The 14,931-nt window shown below is 41.3% G+C and overlaps 1 protein-coding gene across 1 annotated transcript in view; it reads right to left on the bottom strand.

Annotated features, from left to right (window-relative positions):
- Positions 1-14,931, bottom strand: part of LOC139750298 (uncharacterized) — a 128,072-nt gene that overhangs the window by 45,213 nt on the left and 67,928 nt on the right. The window contains exon 6 of the mRNA XM_071664920.1: positions 5,681-5,888. Coding sequence (XP_071521021.1) covers positions 5,681-5,888 — 208 coding nt within the window. The remainder of the gene's footprint in view (positions 1-5,680; positions 5,889-14,931) is intronic.

Here is a 14,931-nt window from a genome sequence, read left to right as displayed (position 1 = left end):
CTGCCACCCTATCATAACACACATTCAACAAACCTTCAAAATACTCACTCCATCTCCTTCTCACTTCATCACTAACTATTACTGCTTCCCCCCCTTGCCTGCTTCACCGATGTTCCCATTTGTTCTCTTGTCTTATGTATGTTATTTACTTCCTTTCAAAAAAATTTCTTATTCTCCCTAAGGTCTAATGATATTCTCTCACCCCAACTCTCATTTGCCCTTTCTTTCAACACTTGCACCTTCCTCTTGACATCCTGCCACTTTCTTTTATGTATCTCCCATCATTTACTCTCCTTCCTTGTAAGGATCATCCAAATGCATCTCTTTTATCTTTCACTAACAACTTTACTTCTTCATCCCACCACTCACTACCCTTTTTAATCTGCCCACCTCCCACCTTTCTCATGCCACATGCCATCACTGCTTCCCTAAATACATCCCATTCCTCACCCAGTCCCCTCACATTATTTGCTCTCATCTTTTGCCATTCTACACTCAATCTCTCCTGGTACTTCCTTTCCAAGCTCACTTACCCTCACCACTCTCTTCTACCTAACATTCTCTTCTTTCTTGAAAACCTCTACAAATCTTCACCTTTGCCTCCATAAGACAGTGGTCAAACATCCCTCAAGGTGCCCCTCTTAGCACAATAACATCCAAAAGTCTCTCTTTTACATGCCTATCAATTAACACATGATCCAATAATGCCCTTAGACCATCTCTCCTAGTCACATATATATATATATATATATTATTTTTTTTTTTTTTCTTTTTTGCAGCAGGTTTGGATGGTATTGCAGTGGAATTTATTAAAAAAGGGGGTGACTGTATTGTTGACTGGTTGGTAAGGTTATCTAATGTATGTATGACTCATGGTGAGGTGCCTGAGGATTGGCGGAATGCGTGCATAGTGCCATTGTACAAAGGCAAAGGGGATAAGAGTGAGTGCTCAAATTACAGAGGTATAAGTTTGTTGAGTATTCCTGGTAAATTATATGGGAGGGTATTGATTGAGAGGGTGAAGGCATGTACAGAGCATCAGATTGGGGAAGAGCAGTGTGGTTTCAGAAGTGGTAGAGGATGTGTGGATCAGGTGTTTGCTTTGAAGAATGTATGTGAGAAATACTTAGAAAAGCAAATGGATTTGTATGTAGCATTTATGGATCTGGAGAAGGCATATGATAGAGTTGATAGAGATGCTCTGTGGAAGGTATTAAGAATATATGGTGTGGGAGGCAAGTTGTTAGAAGCAATGAAAAGTTTTTATCGAGGATGTAAGGCATGTGTACGTGTAGGAAGAGAGGAAAGTGATTGGTTCTCAGTGAATGTAGGTTTGCGGCAGGGGTGTGTGATGTCTCCATGGTTGTTTAATTTGTTTATGGATGGGGTTGTTAGGGAGGTAAATGCAAGAGTTTTGGAAAGAGGGGCAAGTATGAAGTCTGTTGGGGATGAGAGAGCTTGGGAAGTGAGTCAGTTGTTGTTCGCTGATGATACAGCGCTGGTGGCTGATTCATGTGAGAAACTGCAGAAGCTGGTGACTGAGTTTGGAAAAGTGTGTGGAAGAAGAAAGTTAAGAGTAAATGTGAATAAGAGCAAGGTTATTAGGTACAGTAGGGTTGAGGGTCAAGTCAATTGGGAGGTGAGTTTGAATGGAGAAAAACTGGAGGAAGTGAAGTGTTTTAGATATCTGGAAGTGGATCTGGCAGCGGATGGAACCATGGAAGCGGAAGTGGATCATAGGGTGGGGGAGGAGGCGAAAATCCTGGGGGCATTGAAGAATGTGTGGAAGTCGAGAACATTATCTCGGAAAGCAAAAATGGGTATGTTTGAAGGAATAGTGGTTCCAACAATGTTGTATGGTTGCGAGGCGTGGGCTATGGATAGAGTTGTGCGCAGGAGGATGGATGTGCTGGAAATGAGATGTTTGAGGACAATGTGTGGTGTGAGGTGGTTTGATCGAGTGAGTAACGTAAGGGTAAGAGAGATGTGTGGAAATAAAAAGAGCGTGGTTGAGAGAGCAGAAGAGGGTGTTTTGAAGTGGTTTGGGCACATGGAGAGGATGAGTGAGGAAAGATTGACCAAGAGGATATATGTGTCGGAGGTGGAGGGAACAAGGAGAAGAGGGAGACCAAATTGGAGGTGGAAAGATGGAGTGAAAAAGATTTTGGGTGATCGGGGCCTGAACATGCAGGAGGGTGAAAGGAGGGCAAGGAATAGAGTGAATTGGAGCAATGTGGTATACCGGGGTTGACGTGCTGTCAGTGGATTGAAGCAAGGCATGTGAAGCGTCTGGGGTAAACCATGGAAAGCTGTGTAGGTATGTATATTTGCGTGTGTGGACGTATGTATATACATGTGTATGGGGCGGGGGTTGGGCCATTTCTTTCGTCTGTTTCCTTGCGCTACCTCGCAAACGCGGGAGACAGCGACAAAGTATAATAATAATAATAATAATATATATATATATATATATATATATATATATATATATATATATATATATATATATATATATATATATATACTCATGTATATCTCTCTTTTTAAACCTGGTATTCCCAATCACCAATCTTTTTTCAGCATATAAATCCACAAGCTCTTCACCATTTCCATTCACAACACTGAATACCCCATGTACACCAATTATACCCTCAACTGCCACATTACTTCACATTTAAATCACCCATCACTAATACCCGGTCTCATGCACCAAAGCTGCTGACACACTCAATCAGCTGCTCCCATAACACTTGCCTCTCATGATCTTTCTTCTCATAACCAGGTGCATAAGCACCAATAATCACTCATCTCTCTCCATCCACTTTCAGTTTTACCCACAGCGATCTAGAATTTACTTTCTTACACTCTCTCACACACTCCCACAACTCCTACGTAAGGAGTAGTGCTACTCCTTCCTTAGCTCTTGTCCTCTCACCAACCCCTGACTTTACTCCCAAGACTTTTCCAAACCATTCTTTCCCTTTACCCTTGAGCTTTGTTTCACTTAGAGCCAGAACATCCACATTTCTTTCCCCAAACATACAACCTATCTCTCCTTTTTTCTCATCTTGGTCACATCCATAAACATTCAGATACCCTCATCTGAGCCTCTGTGGAGGATGGGCACTCCCTGCTTGACTCCATACATATACATATACTTATATACATATCTCTGCTCACAGTCATCCATTCCTGATGCTACCCTTCCTCACATGAAATAGCACAAATGCATAAACGAAAAGGAATTACATTTACATTCTCTTCTCCACCACAACTAATTGCCGCCCTCTGCAACAGCGAGGTAATGCCAGGAAACAAATGAAGAAAGGCTACATCCGCTCACATCCATACATGAGTTGTCAGGAGTAATGCACCAAAACCACAGCTTCCTATACACATCCAGGCCCCACAGACCTTTCCATGGTTTACCCCGAACTTTTTACATGTGCTGGTTCAGTCCACTGACAGCATGTTGACCCCAATATACCACATTATTACAATTCTCTCTATCCTGTGCACACATTCCACCCTCCTGCATATTTCTAATTTTCCAAAAGAGGGAACAGAGAAGGGGGCCAAGTAAGGATATTCCTTCTAAGGCTGTCCTCTGTTCTCAACGTTACCTCACTAAAGTGAGAAATGGACGCTATTTCATGTGTGGCAGGGTGATGACGGGAATGTATGAAGGCAGCAAGTATGAATATGAACATGTGCATATATGTATATGTCTGTGTATGTATGTATGTATATGTTGAAATGTATATGTATGTATATGCGTGTGTGTAGATGTTTACGTATATACATGTGTATGTGGGTGGGTTGGGCCATTCCTCATCTGTTCCCTTGCGCTACCTCAACTAATGCAGGAGATGGCAATTAAGTATAATAAATATATAAATAATATATATATGTATGTATACATTTTACTATTCTTATACATAATGGCTGAATCCCATGTCAACAAGGTAGCTCCAGAAAACAGATAAAGAATGACTCATCCACTCATATACACATATACATACATAAATGCCCATATATGCACATCTACATGCATTTACATACCAACATATACATACACATATGCAGACATTACAGACATTACATACATACACATGCACATATACTTGCATACCTTCATCCATTCCTGTCGCTATCCTGCCCCACAGGAAAACAGAATCGCTATCCCCTACTTCAGCAAGGTAATGCCAGGAATACTGACAAAAAAGGCCACATTCGTTCATACTCAGTCTCTACCTGTCACATGTAATGCATCAAAACCATATATATTGTAACAAAACTAAACAAAAAAATAGCCAAAGTATAACAGAGTAACACAGCATATCTTTCACTTCGTAATTTGCATTCAAATGAGCGAGCAGAGCAATGTTTGATAACAGCTATGAAATATTCTTCACCAATCAATGAAAAAATCTGATCATTTAGCCTTATCACCTTCCTAAAAGCATCTTGAATAATCTTATTATGTCCTTTCTCCAGATCCATAAAAGCCATATACAAATCCTTATGTATCTCTATGTATTTCTCACACACATTTGTCAAGCAAACACCTGAAACTACAATTTTACTCTCCAATCGGATGCTTTTCGCTTCTCTTTTCACCAAACAATTTCCAAGACTCTCAGTCCTTTAACATACCTCCCCCAACCCAAACATCTTATATCTGCTACCTTGTCATCAAACACATCCAGCAATCCTTCAAAGTACTCACTACATCTCTTCACCCCATCTCTACCTATTACCACTTACTCTTTACCCCCTTCACTGCTGCTCTCATTTGTTCTCTTGTTCTCACATTATTAACTGTCTTCCAAAACATTTGTTTATGCTCCCTGAAGTATGCTGATACTCACCTTAACTTTTGGCTGCCCTCTTTTCTAGCCCCTGCATCTTCCTCTCAACCTCCCACAGCTTTCTCTCATACATCTCACAACCACATGAACTCTTACCCTGCAGGTAATGCCCTTATACCTCTATTTGTCTTTCACCAGAACCTCAACTTCACCATCCAACACCCTCTCTTGTATGCACACCTCTCACCTTCCACATGCCCCTCTAGCACATATCAGCACTGTCCCTCCTAATACCTCCCACTCCTCATCTACTCCCCAGCTTCACCTACTCTTACATTTTCCCACTGTTCACTCAGTCTCTCCTGGTATCTCTTCATACAAGCCTCTTTTCCAAGCTCACTTTCATCACCTTCTCACTATCATCATTCCCTCTTTTGCATCTACAAATCTTCGCCCTCATCTCTACCATGCAATGATCAAACATCCCAACAGTCCCCCCTCTCAGCAAATTCACCTCCAAGAGCCTCTTGTTTGCACACCCATCAACCAGTATGTATCCAACACAGCTCACTTACCATCTTTTCCATTCAACTACAAACACCTTTTTATGTCTCTCTTCTTAAACCAAGTATTCCCAACTGCCAGACCCTCTTCAGCAACCATTTCCATTCATATCAATGAATACCCCCTAAGTCCTCCATTTCTACCTTCACATGCATCCATGATAAAAAACAACAGAAGTGCAGGTGAAAACAACACAACAAAGGAGAAAAGTGGTAATTTAAGTGAATATCAAAGCTGACATATACTTCACACCTAAATTAACAAGTGATGAAAATCTTTCATCATGTGGGGAAAATAATACTTACCCTTTTCATACAACTGGATATTGCTTAGGAAAGTATCAACAATAGCATTCAAAACACTGATGGCATCAATTCTTAGTGTTAGAGTGCTGCTTGCACTGAGACTCTGCAAGTTCACTGTAGCTTGTATTATATGCACCAAGATCAGCAAAAGGCTCACTACTGGAGGCCCAGGCATTATTACAGCGGATGGCTCATGTTCCACAATTTCCTAAAAGACAAGTACATCATCAGTACATTACCAATCATTAATTTCTATTTGTCAGTTATCATTACTTCCTTATTCCCAATTTAATGCGGTGGATCAAATACATACAATTTCCACAACATTACATGCTTACTATCATGCCAAGTCCAGTGTTTTACAGTGAAACATGGAATTCCACACTTATATGCAAGCATTATCTATTGATCTATATCTCTGATGATCGTTCTCTTTGGGAACTCCCTTAAGAGGGTGGTGATGAACTCCAGTATCACTTCTTACCCTTTGGTGACTCACCCTTAATTTGCCACTGGTAGAGGGCACCTCTAATGCAGCATTTTTCAGATGCTCCTACCTGATGTTCCTAATAAGTACTTCTACCTAATATTCCTGCCTAATGTTACGACCACGACCTATTACCTCTACCTAATGCTCCTGCCAACTTCTTCTATCTAATATTTCTAACTAAAATTCCTATCTAACATTCCCATTCTAGAGTTGTGAGATATGAATTGTGTGAGTTAAGTATTGTTGACTGTTATTTGTGACAAGGAGAGATTGTATGTTTGTGGACAGAATACCAGTAGTCCATGTGTGGGTGAGATAGAAAGAAAAAACAGATGCTCAGGTCAAAGAAGTGCAACTTGACAACTACTGAAGTGCTGGCTCAATACACAGCCTTATATACTCACTTCTCACTTCTAACCCTACACACTAACTTGATTCATCAAATGAGATAAATCTCCATTCATACTACTTCTATACACAAAATACATCCATTGCATCCTATCCCCAATCACTCCTTCATCAGGATCTGAAATGTCCTTAACACTAATCAATCTTATCATTATCTATCTATCTCATCTGTGATCTACCCCTCCTTACTGTACCTACACTATACTACAATATACCTTCTTGGGCAACCTCTCAACTGCATGCTTTCTAAAAACTTATTCACATTGCCTAAAATTTTCACATCTTCCAACCATATGATCAAAAAAACCCTTCCCAATCCTCTCCTAGACCAAAAATCATGCACACTACCAACCACATATTCCTTCTTACCAAACAAAAATCAATCATGTTCTTGCCCAACCTGTGTTTTCTATGTATGTACAAAGAGTATTTCTGTTTTTGATTGCTGAAATGGCAGATAATGATATGGCATGACTATGGCTATCTCATAGCTATACATAACATGAATGGATGAAGGAAGCAAGTATGAATATGTACATGTGTATACATGTATATGTCTGTGTATGTATACGTTGAAATGTATATATATGTATATGAGCGTGTATGGGCGTTTATGTATTTATATGTGCATACGGGGGTTTGGCCATTTCTCATGTTTCCTTGTGCTACCTCATTGATGCAAAGGTGAAGATTTGTAGAGGTTTTCAGAGAAGAAAAGAGAATGTTGGGGAGAAAAGAATGGTGAGAGTTAGTGAGCTTGGAAAGGAGACTTGTGTGAGGAAGTACCAGCAGAGATTGAGTGTAGAATGGCAAAAGGTGAGAACAAATAACGTGAGGGGAGTGGGTGAGGAATGGGATGTATTTATGGAAGCGGTGACAGCTACCACAAAAGATGCATGTGGCATGAGAAAGATGGGAGGTGGGCAGATTAGAAAAGGTAGTGAGTAGTGGAATGAAGAAGTAAGGTTGTTTGTGAAAGAGAAGGGAGAAAAGCATTTGGACGATAATTGCAGGGAAGTAGCGCAAATGACTGGGAGATATATAAAAGAAAGTGGCAGGAGGTCAAGAGAAAGTGCAAGATGTGAAAAAGAGGGCAAAAGAGAGTTGGGAGTTGGGGTGAGAGAGTATAAATAAATTTTAGGGAGGATAAAAAGATGTTTTGGAAGGAGGTAAACAGAGTGCATAACACAAGAGAACAAATGGGAACATCGGTGAAGGGGCAAATGGGGAGGCAATAACACTTAGTGATGAAGTAAGGAGATGGAGTGAGTATTTTGAAGATTCATTGAATATGTTTAATGATAGAGTGACAGATATATGGTTTTTGATTTGGTGGTGTGCAAAGTGAGAGGGTCAGATACAATGGTTTGGTAAACAAAGAAGAGGTAGTGAACGCTTTGCGGAAGATGACGGCTGGCAAGGTGGCGGGTTTGGTTGGTACTGCAGTGGAATTTATTAAAAAAGGGGGTGACTGTGTTGTTGACTGGTTGGTAAGGATATTCAATGTATATATGGATCATGGTGAAGTGCCTGAAGATTGATGGAATGCATGCATAGTGCCATTGTTTAAAGGCAAAGGGAATAAAGGTGAGCGTTCAAATTATGGAGGCATAAGTTTGTTGAGTATTCCTGGGAAATTATATGGGAGGATATTGATTGAGAGGGTATAGGCATGTACAGAGCATCTGACTGGGGAAGAGCAATGTGGTTTCAGAAGAGGTAGAGGATGTATGGTTTAGGTGTTTGCTTTGAAGAATGTATGAAAGAAATAATTAGAAAAACAAATGGAGTTGTATGTAGCATTTATGGATCTGGAAAAGACATATGACAGGGTTGATAGACATGCTTTTTGGAAGGTTTTAAGAGTATATGGTGTGGGTGGTAAGCTGCTAGAAGCAGTGAAAAGTTTTTACCAAGGATGTAAGGCATGTGAACGAGTAGGAAGGGAGGAAAGTGATTGGTTCCCAGTAAATGTCGGTTTGCGGCAGGGGTGCGTGATGTCTCCATGGTCGTTTAATTTGTTTATGGATGGGGCAGGTAGAGAAGTGAATGTATGGGTTTTGGAGACAGGGGCAAGAATGTGGTCTGATGTGTATGAGAGGGCTTAGGAAGTGAGTCAGATGTTGTTTGTTAATGATACAACGCTGGTGGCTGATTTGGGTGAGAAACTGCACGAAAGTTTGTGACTGTGTTTGGTAAAGTGTGTGAAAGAAGAAAGTTGAGAGTAAATGTGAATATGAGCAAGGTTACTAGGTTCAGTAGGATTGAGGGAAGAGTTAATTGGAAGGTAAGTCTGATTGGAGAAAAAGAGGGGGAAGTGAAGTGTTTTAGGTATCTGGGAGTGGACTTGGCAGCAATGGAACCATGGAAGTGGAAGTGAGTCACAGGGTGGGGGATGGGGCAAAGGTTCTGGGACCATTGAAGAATGTGTGGAAGGCGAGAATCTTATCTCAGAGAGATATCTAAAATACTTCACTTCCTCTAATTTTTCTCCATTCAAACTTACCTTCCAACTGACTTGTCCCTCAACCCTACTGTACCTAATAACCTTGCTCTTATTCACATTTACTCTCAGCTTTCTTCTTTCACACACTTTACCACTCAGTCACCAGCTTCTGCAGTTTCTCACCCGAATCAGCCATCAGTGTTGTATCATCAACGAACCATGGAAGCGGAAGTGTCACAGGGTGGGGAACAATGATGGGGGCCAAGTGAGGATTTGCCTTCTAAGGCGCAGTCCTCTGTTCTTAACCCTGCCTTGCTAATGCAGGAAATGGCGAATATGTATAAAAAGAAAAAAATTATATACTTATATATCATCATTATTTTTCATAATTACTATTATACATAATTGGTTTCGTACATCAGCGAGGTAGAGCCAGGAAACAGATGAAGAATGGCTCATCCACTCATTTAAACATTTTATTCATTTATTTTGCTTTGTCGCTATCTCCCGCATTAGCAAGGTAGCGCAAGGAAACAGAAGAAAGAATGACCCAACCCACCCACATACACATGTATATACATAAACGTCCATACACGCACATATACATACCTATACATCTCAACGTATACATATATATACAGACACAGACATATACATGTATACACATGTACATAATTCATACTGTCTGCCTTTATTCATTCCCATCGCCACCCCGCCACACATGAAATAACAACCCCCTCCCCCCTCATGTGCGCGAGGTAGCACTAGGAAAAGACAACAAAGGCCACATTCATTCACACTCAGTCTCTAGCTGTCATGTAATAATGCACCGAAACCACAGCTCCCTTTCCACATCCAGGCCCCACAAAACTTTCCATGGTTTACCTCAGACACTTCACATGTCCTGGTTCTATCCATTGACAGCACGTCGACCCCGGTATACCACATTGTTCCAATTCACTCTATTCCTTGCATGCCTTTCACCCTCCTGCATGTTCAGGCCCCGATCACTCAAAATCTTTTTCACTCCATCTTTCCACCTCCAATTTGGTCTCCCTCTTCTCGTTCCCTCCACCTCTGACACATATCTCCTCTAGGCCAATCTTTCCTCACTCATTCTCTCCATGTGACCAAACCATTTCAAAACACCCTCTTTTGCTCTCTTAACCACACTCTTTTTATTACCACACATCTCTCTTACCCTATTATTACTTACTCGATCAAACCACCTCACACTACATATTGTCCTCAAACATCTCATTTCCAGCACATCCACCCTCCTGCACACAAGTCTATCTATAGCCTATGCCTCGCAACCATATAACATTGTTGGAACCACTATTCCTTCAAACATACCCATTTTTGCTTTCCGAGATAATGTTCTCGACTTCCACACATTCTTCAACGCTCCCAGAACTTTCGCCCCCTCCCCCACCCTATGATTCACTTCCGCTTCCATGGTTCCATCCGCTGCCAAGTCCACTCCCAGATATCTAAAACACTTCACTTCCTCCAGTTTTTTTCCATTCAAACTTACCTCCCAACTGACTTGTCCCTCAACCCTACTGTACCTAATAACCTTGCTCTTATTCACATTTACTCTCAGCTTTCTTCTTTCACACACTTTACCAAACTCAGTCACCAGCTTCTGCAGTTTCTCACACAAATCAGCCACCAGTGCTGTACCATTAGCGAACAACAACTGACTCACTTCCCAAACTATCTCATCCACAACAATCTGCATACTTGCCACTCTTTCCAAAACTCTTGCAATCACCTCCCTAACAATTAAACAACCATGGAGACATCACACACCCCTGACGCAAACCTACATTAACTGAGAACTGATCACTTTCCTCTCTTCCTACACGTACACATGCCTTACATCCTCGATAAAAACTTTTCACTGCTTCTAACAATTTGCCTCCCACACCATATATTCTCAACACCTTCTACAGAGCATCTCTATCAACTCTTATCATATGCCTTCTCCAGATCCATAAACGCTAAATACAAATCCATTTACTTTTCTAAGTATTTCTCACATACATTCTTCAAAGCAAACACCTAATCCACACATCCTCTACCACTTCAGAAACCACACTGCTCTTCCCCAATCCGATGCTCTGTACATGACTTCACCCTCTCAATCAATACCCTCCCATATAATTTACCAGGAATACTCAACAAACTTATACCTCTGTAATTTGAGCACTCACTTCTATCCCCTTTGCCTTTGTACAATGGCCCTATGCAAGCATTCCGCCAATCCTCAGGCACCTCACCATGAGTCATACATACATTAAATAACCTTACCAACCAGTCAACAATACAGTCACCCCCTTTCTTAATAAATTCCACTGCAATACCATCCAAACCCCCCGCCTTGCTGGCTTTCATCTTCTGCAAAGCTTTTACTACCCCTTCTCTGTTTACCAAATCATTTTCCCTACCCCTCTCACTTTGCACACCACCTCGACCAAAACACCCTATATCTGCCACTCTAACATCAAACACATTCAACAAACCTTCAAAGTACTCATTCCATCTCCTTCTCATATCACCACTACTTGTTATCACCTACCCATTAGCCCCTTTCACTGAAGTTCCCATTTAAACATATATATATACATAAATGCCCACATACACACATACATATATATGAATATATACATACACAGACATATACATATAAACACATGTGCATATTCATAATTGCTTGCCTTCATGATTTCTGGTGCTACCCCACCCCACAGGAAACAGCATCACTACCCCCTGCTTCAGCGAAATAGTGCCAGGAAAACATACAAAAAAGGCAACATTTGTTCACACTCAGTCTCTAGCTGTCATCAGTAATGCACCGAAACCACAGCTCCTTATCCACATCCAGGCTCCATATACCTTTCCATGATTACCCCAGACATTTCACAAGCCCTACTTCAGTCTACTGACAGCATGTCGACTCTAGTATACCATATCATTCTAATTCACTTTACTCTTTGCATGCCTCTCACCCTCCTGTATGTTCAGACCCTGATCACTCAAAATCTTTTTCTCTCCATCCTTCCACCTCCTAGTTGGTCGCCTGCTTCTTGTTCCCTCCACCTGACACATATATCCTCTTTGTCAGTTGTCAATCTTTCCCCACTCATTCTCTCCTTATGTCCAAACCATTTCAACACACCCTCTTCTGCTCACTCAACTACACTGTATTTATTTCCACACATCTCTCTCAGACTTTCATTACTTACTTGATCAAACCACTTCACACCAAATATTGTCCTCAAACATTTTATTTCCAACACATCCACCCTTCTCCTTACAACCCTACCTATAGCCCATGCCTCACATCCATATAACATTGTTGGAACCATTATTCCTTAAAACATACCTACTTTAGCTCTCCGAAATAACCTTCTCTCCTTCCACACATTCTTCATTGCTCCCCTCCCCCAACCTATGACTCACTTCTGCTTCCATGGTTCCATCTGCTGCTAAGTCTACTCCTAAATATCTAAAACACTTCACTCCCTCCAATTTTTCTCCATTTAAACTTACATCCCAATGAACTTGTCTCTCAACCCTAATAACCTAATAACCTTACCCTTATTCACATTTACTCTTAACTTTCTTCTTTCACAAATTTTTGCAAACTCAGTCACCAACTTCTGCAGTTTCTCACACAAATCAGGCACCAGTGCTGCATCATTGGTGAACAAAAACTCTTTTCCCAGCCCCTTTTTAGACAAAGTGAGAGCCCCACTGTCTCTAGGAAACACTGTGCTGTAGTTTCCCTCTGCCAGTGGCTTGTCAAGGGTGAGGTGCTAAGGGATAAGAAGCAACACTGGAGCCCACCAGTTATGCCTGAGAGTAAAATAGGATTAATGATTGAGGGTGATATCTCTGAATGTTAATCAGATGACTACTGAGAGTAAAATGAAGGAGCTTGCGAAGAAATTGAAAAGTTATAGTTTGGAAGTACTGGGAAATATGTATATATATCTCAAATACTTAACCCTGGGGATAGGGGAGAAAGAATACTTCCCACGCATTCCTCAAGTGTCGTAGAAGGCGACTAAAGGGGACGGGAGCAGGGGGCTAGAAACCCTCTCCTCCTTGTATTTTAACTTTCTAAACAGGGAAACAAAAGGAGTCACACGGGGAGTACTCATCCTCCTCGAAGGCTCAGATTGGGGAGTCTAAATGTGTGTGGATGTAACCAAGATGAGAAAAAAGGAGAAATAGGTAATATGTTTGAGGAAAGGAACCTGGATGTTTTGGCTCTGAGTGAAACGAAGCTCAAGGGTAAAGGGGAAGAGTGATTTGGAATTGTCTTGGGAGTAAAGTCAGGGGTTAGTGAGAGGACAAGAGCAAGGGAAGGAGTACACTACTCCTGATACAGGAGTGGTGGGAGTATGTGTTAGAGTGTAAGAAAGTAAACTCTAGATTGATACAGGTAAAACTGAAAGTGGATGGAGAGAGATGGGTGATTATTGGTTCATATGCACCTGGGCATGAGAAGAAAGATCATGAAAGGCAAGTGTTCTGGGAGCAGCTGAGCGAGTGTGTTAGTAGTTTTGATGCTCGAGACCGGGTTATAGTGATGGGTTATTTGAATGCAAAGGTGAGTACTGTGGCAGTTGAGGGAATAATTGGTGTACATGGGGTGTTCAGTGTTATAAATGGAAATGGTGAAGAGCTTGTAGATTTATGTGCTGAAAAAGGTCTGGTGATTTGAAATACCTGGTTTAAAAAGAAAGATATACATAAGTATACATATGAAGTAGAAGAGATGGCCAGAGAGCGTTATTGGATTACGTGTTAATTGATAGGTGCGTGAAAGAGAGACTGTTGGATGTTAATGTGCTAAGAGGTGCAACTGGAGGGATGTCTGATCATTATCTTGTGGAGGTGAAGGTGAAGATTTGTAGAGGTTTTTAGAAAAGAAGAGAGAAAGTTGAGGTGAAGAGAGTGGTGAGAGTAAGTGAGCTTGGGAAGGAGACTTCTGTGAGGAAGTACCAGGAGAGACTGAGTGCAGAATGGAAAAAGGTGAGAACAAAGGAGGTAAGGGGAGTGGGGGAGGAATGGGATGTATTTAGGGAAGCAGTGATGGCTTTTGTAAAAGATGCTTGTGGCATGAGAAGCATGGGAGGTGGGCAGATTAGAAAGGGTAGAGAGTGGTGGGATGAAGAAGTAAGATTATTAGTGAAAGAGAAGAGAGAGGCATTTGCATGATTTTTGCACGGAAATAATGCAAATGACTGGGAGATGTACAAGAGAAAGAGGCAGGAGGTCAAGACAAAGGTGCAAGAGGCAAAAAAGAGGGCAAATGAGAGATGGGGTGAGAGAGTATCATTACATCTTAGGGAGAATAAAAAGATGTTTTGGAAGGAGGTAAATAAAGTGCGTAAGACAAGGGAATAAATGGGAACATCAGTGAAGGGGGCAAATGGGGAGGTGATAACAAGTAATGGTGATGTGTGTAGGAGATGAAGTGAGTATTTTGAAGGTTTGTTGAATATGTTTGATGATAGAGTGGCAGATATAGGGTGTTTTGGTCGAGGTGGTGTGCAAAGTGGGAGGGCTAGGGAGAATGATCTGGTAAACAGAGAAGAGATAGTAAAAGCTTTGCGGAAGATGAGAGCCGGCAAGGCAGCGGGTTTGGATGGTATTGCAGTGGAATTGATTAAAAAAGGGGGTGACTGTATTGTAAACTGGTTGGTAAGGTTATTTAATGTATGTATGACTCATGGTGAGGTGCCTGAGGACTGGCAGAATACTTGCATAGTGCCATTGTACAATGGCAAAGGGGATAAGAGTGAGTGCTCGTATTACAGAGGTATAAGTTTGTTGAGTATTCCTGGGAAATTATATGGGAGGGTAATGATTGAGAGGGTGAAGGCATAT

Source organism: Panulirus ornatus, chromosome 9 (genome assembly GCF_036320965.1).
Source record: "Panulirus ornatus isolate Po-2019 chromosome 9, ASM3632096v1, whole genome shotgun sequence".
NCBI classification, from domain to species: Eukaryota; Metazoa; Arthropoda; class Malacostraca; order Decapoda; family Palinuridae; genus Panulirus; species Panulirus ornatus.
Note: the sequence above shows the minus strand (reverse complement) of the source record. Positions and strands in the feature narration are given on the sequence as shown.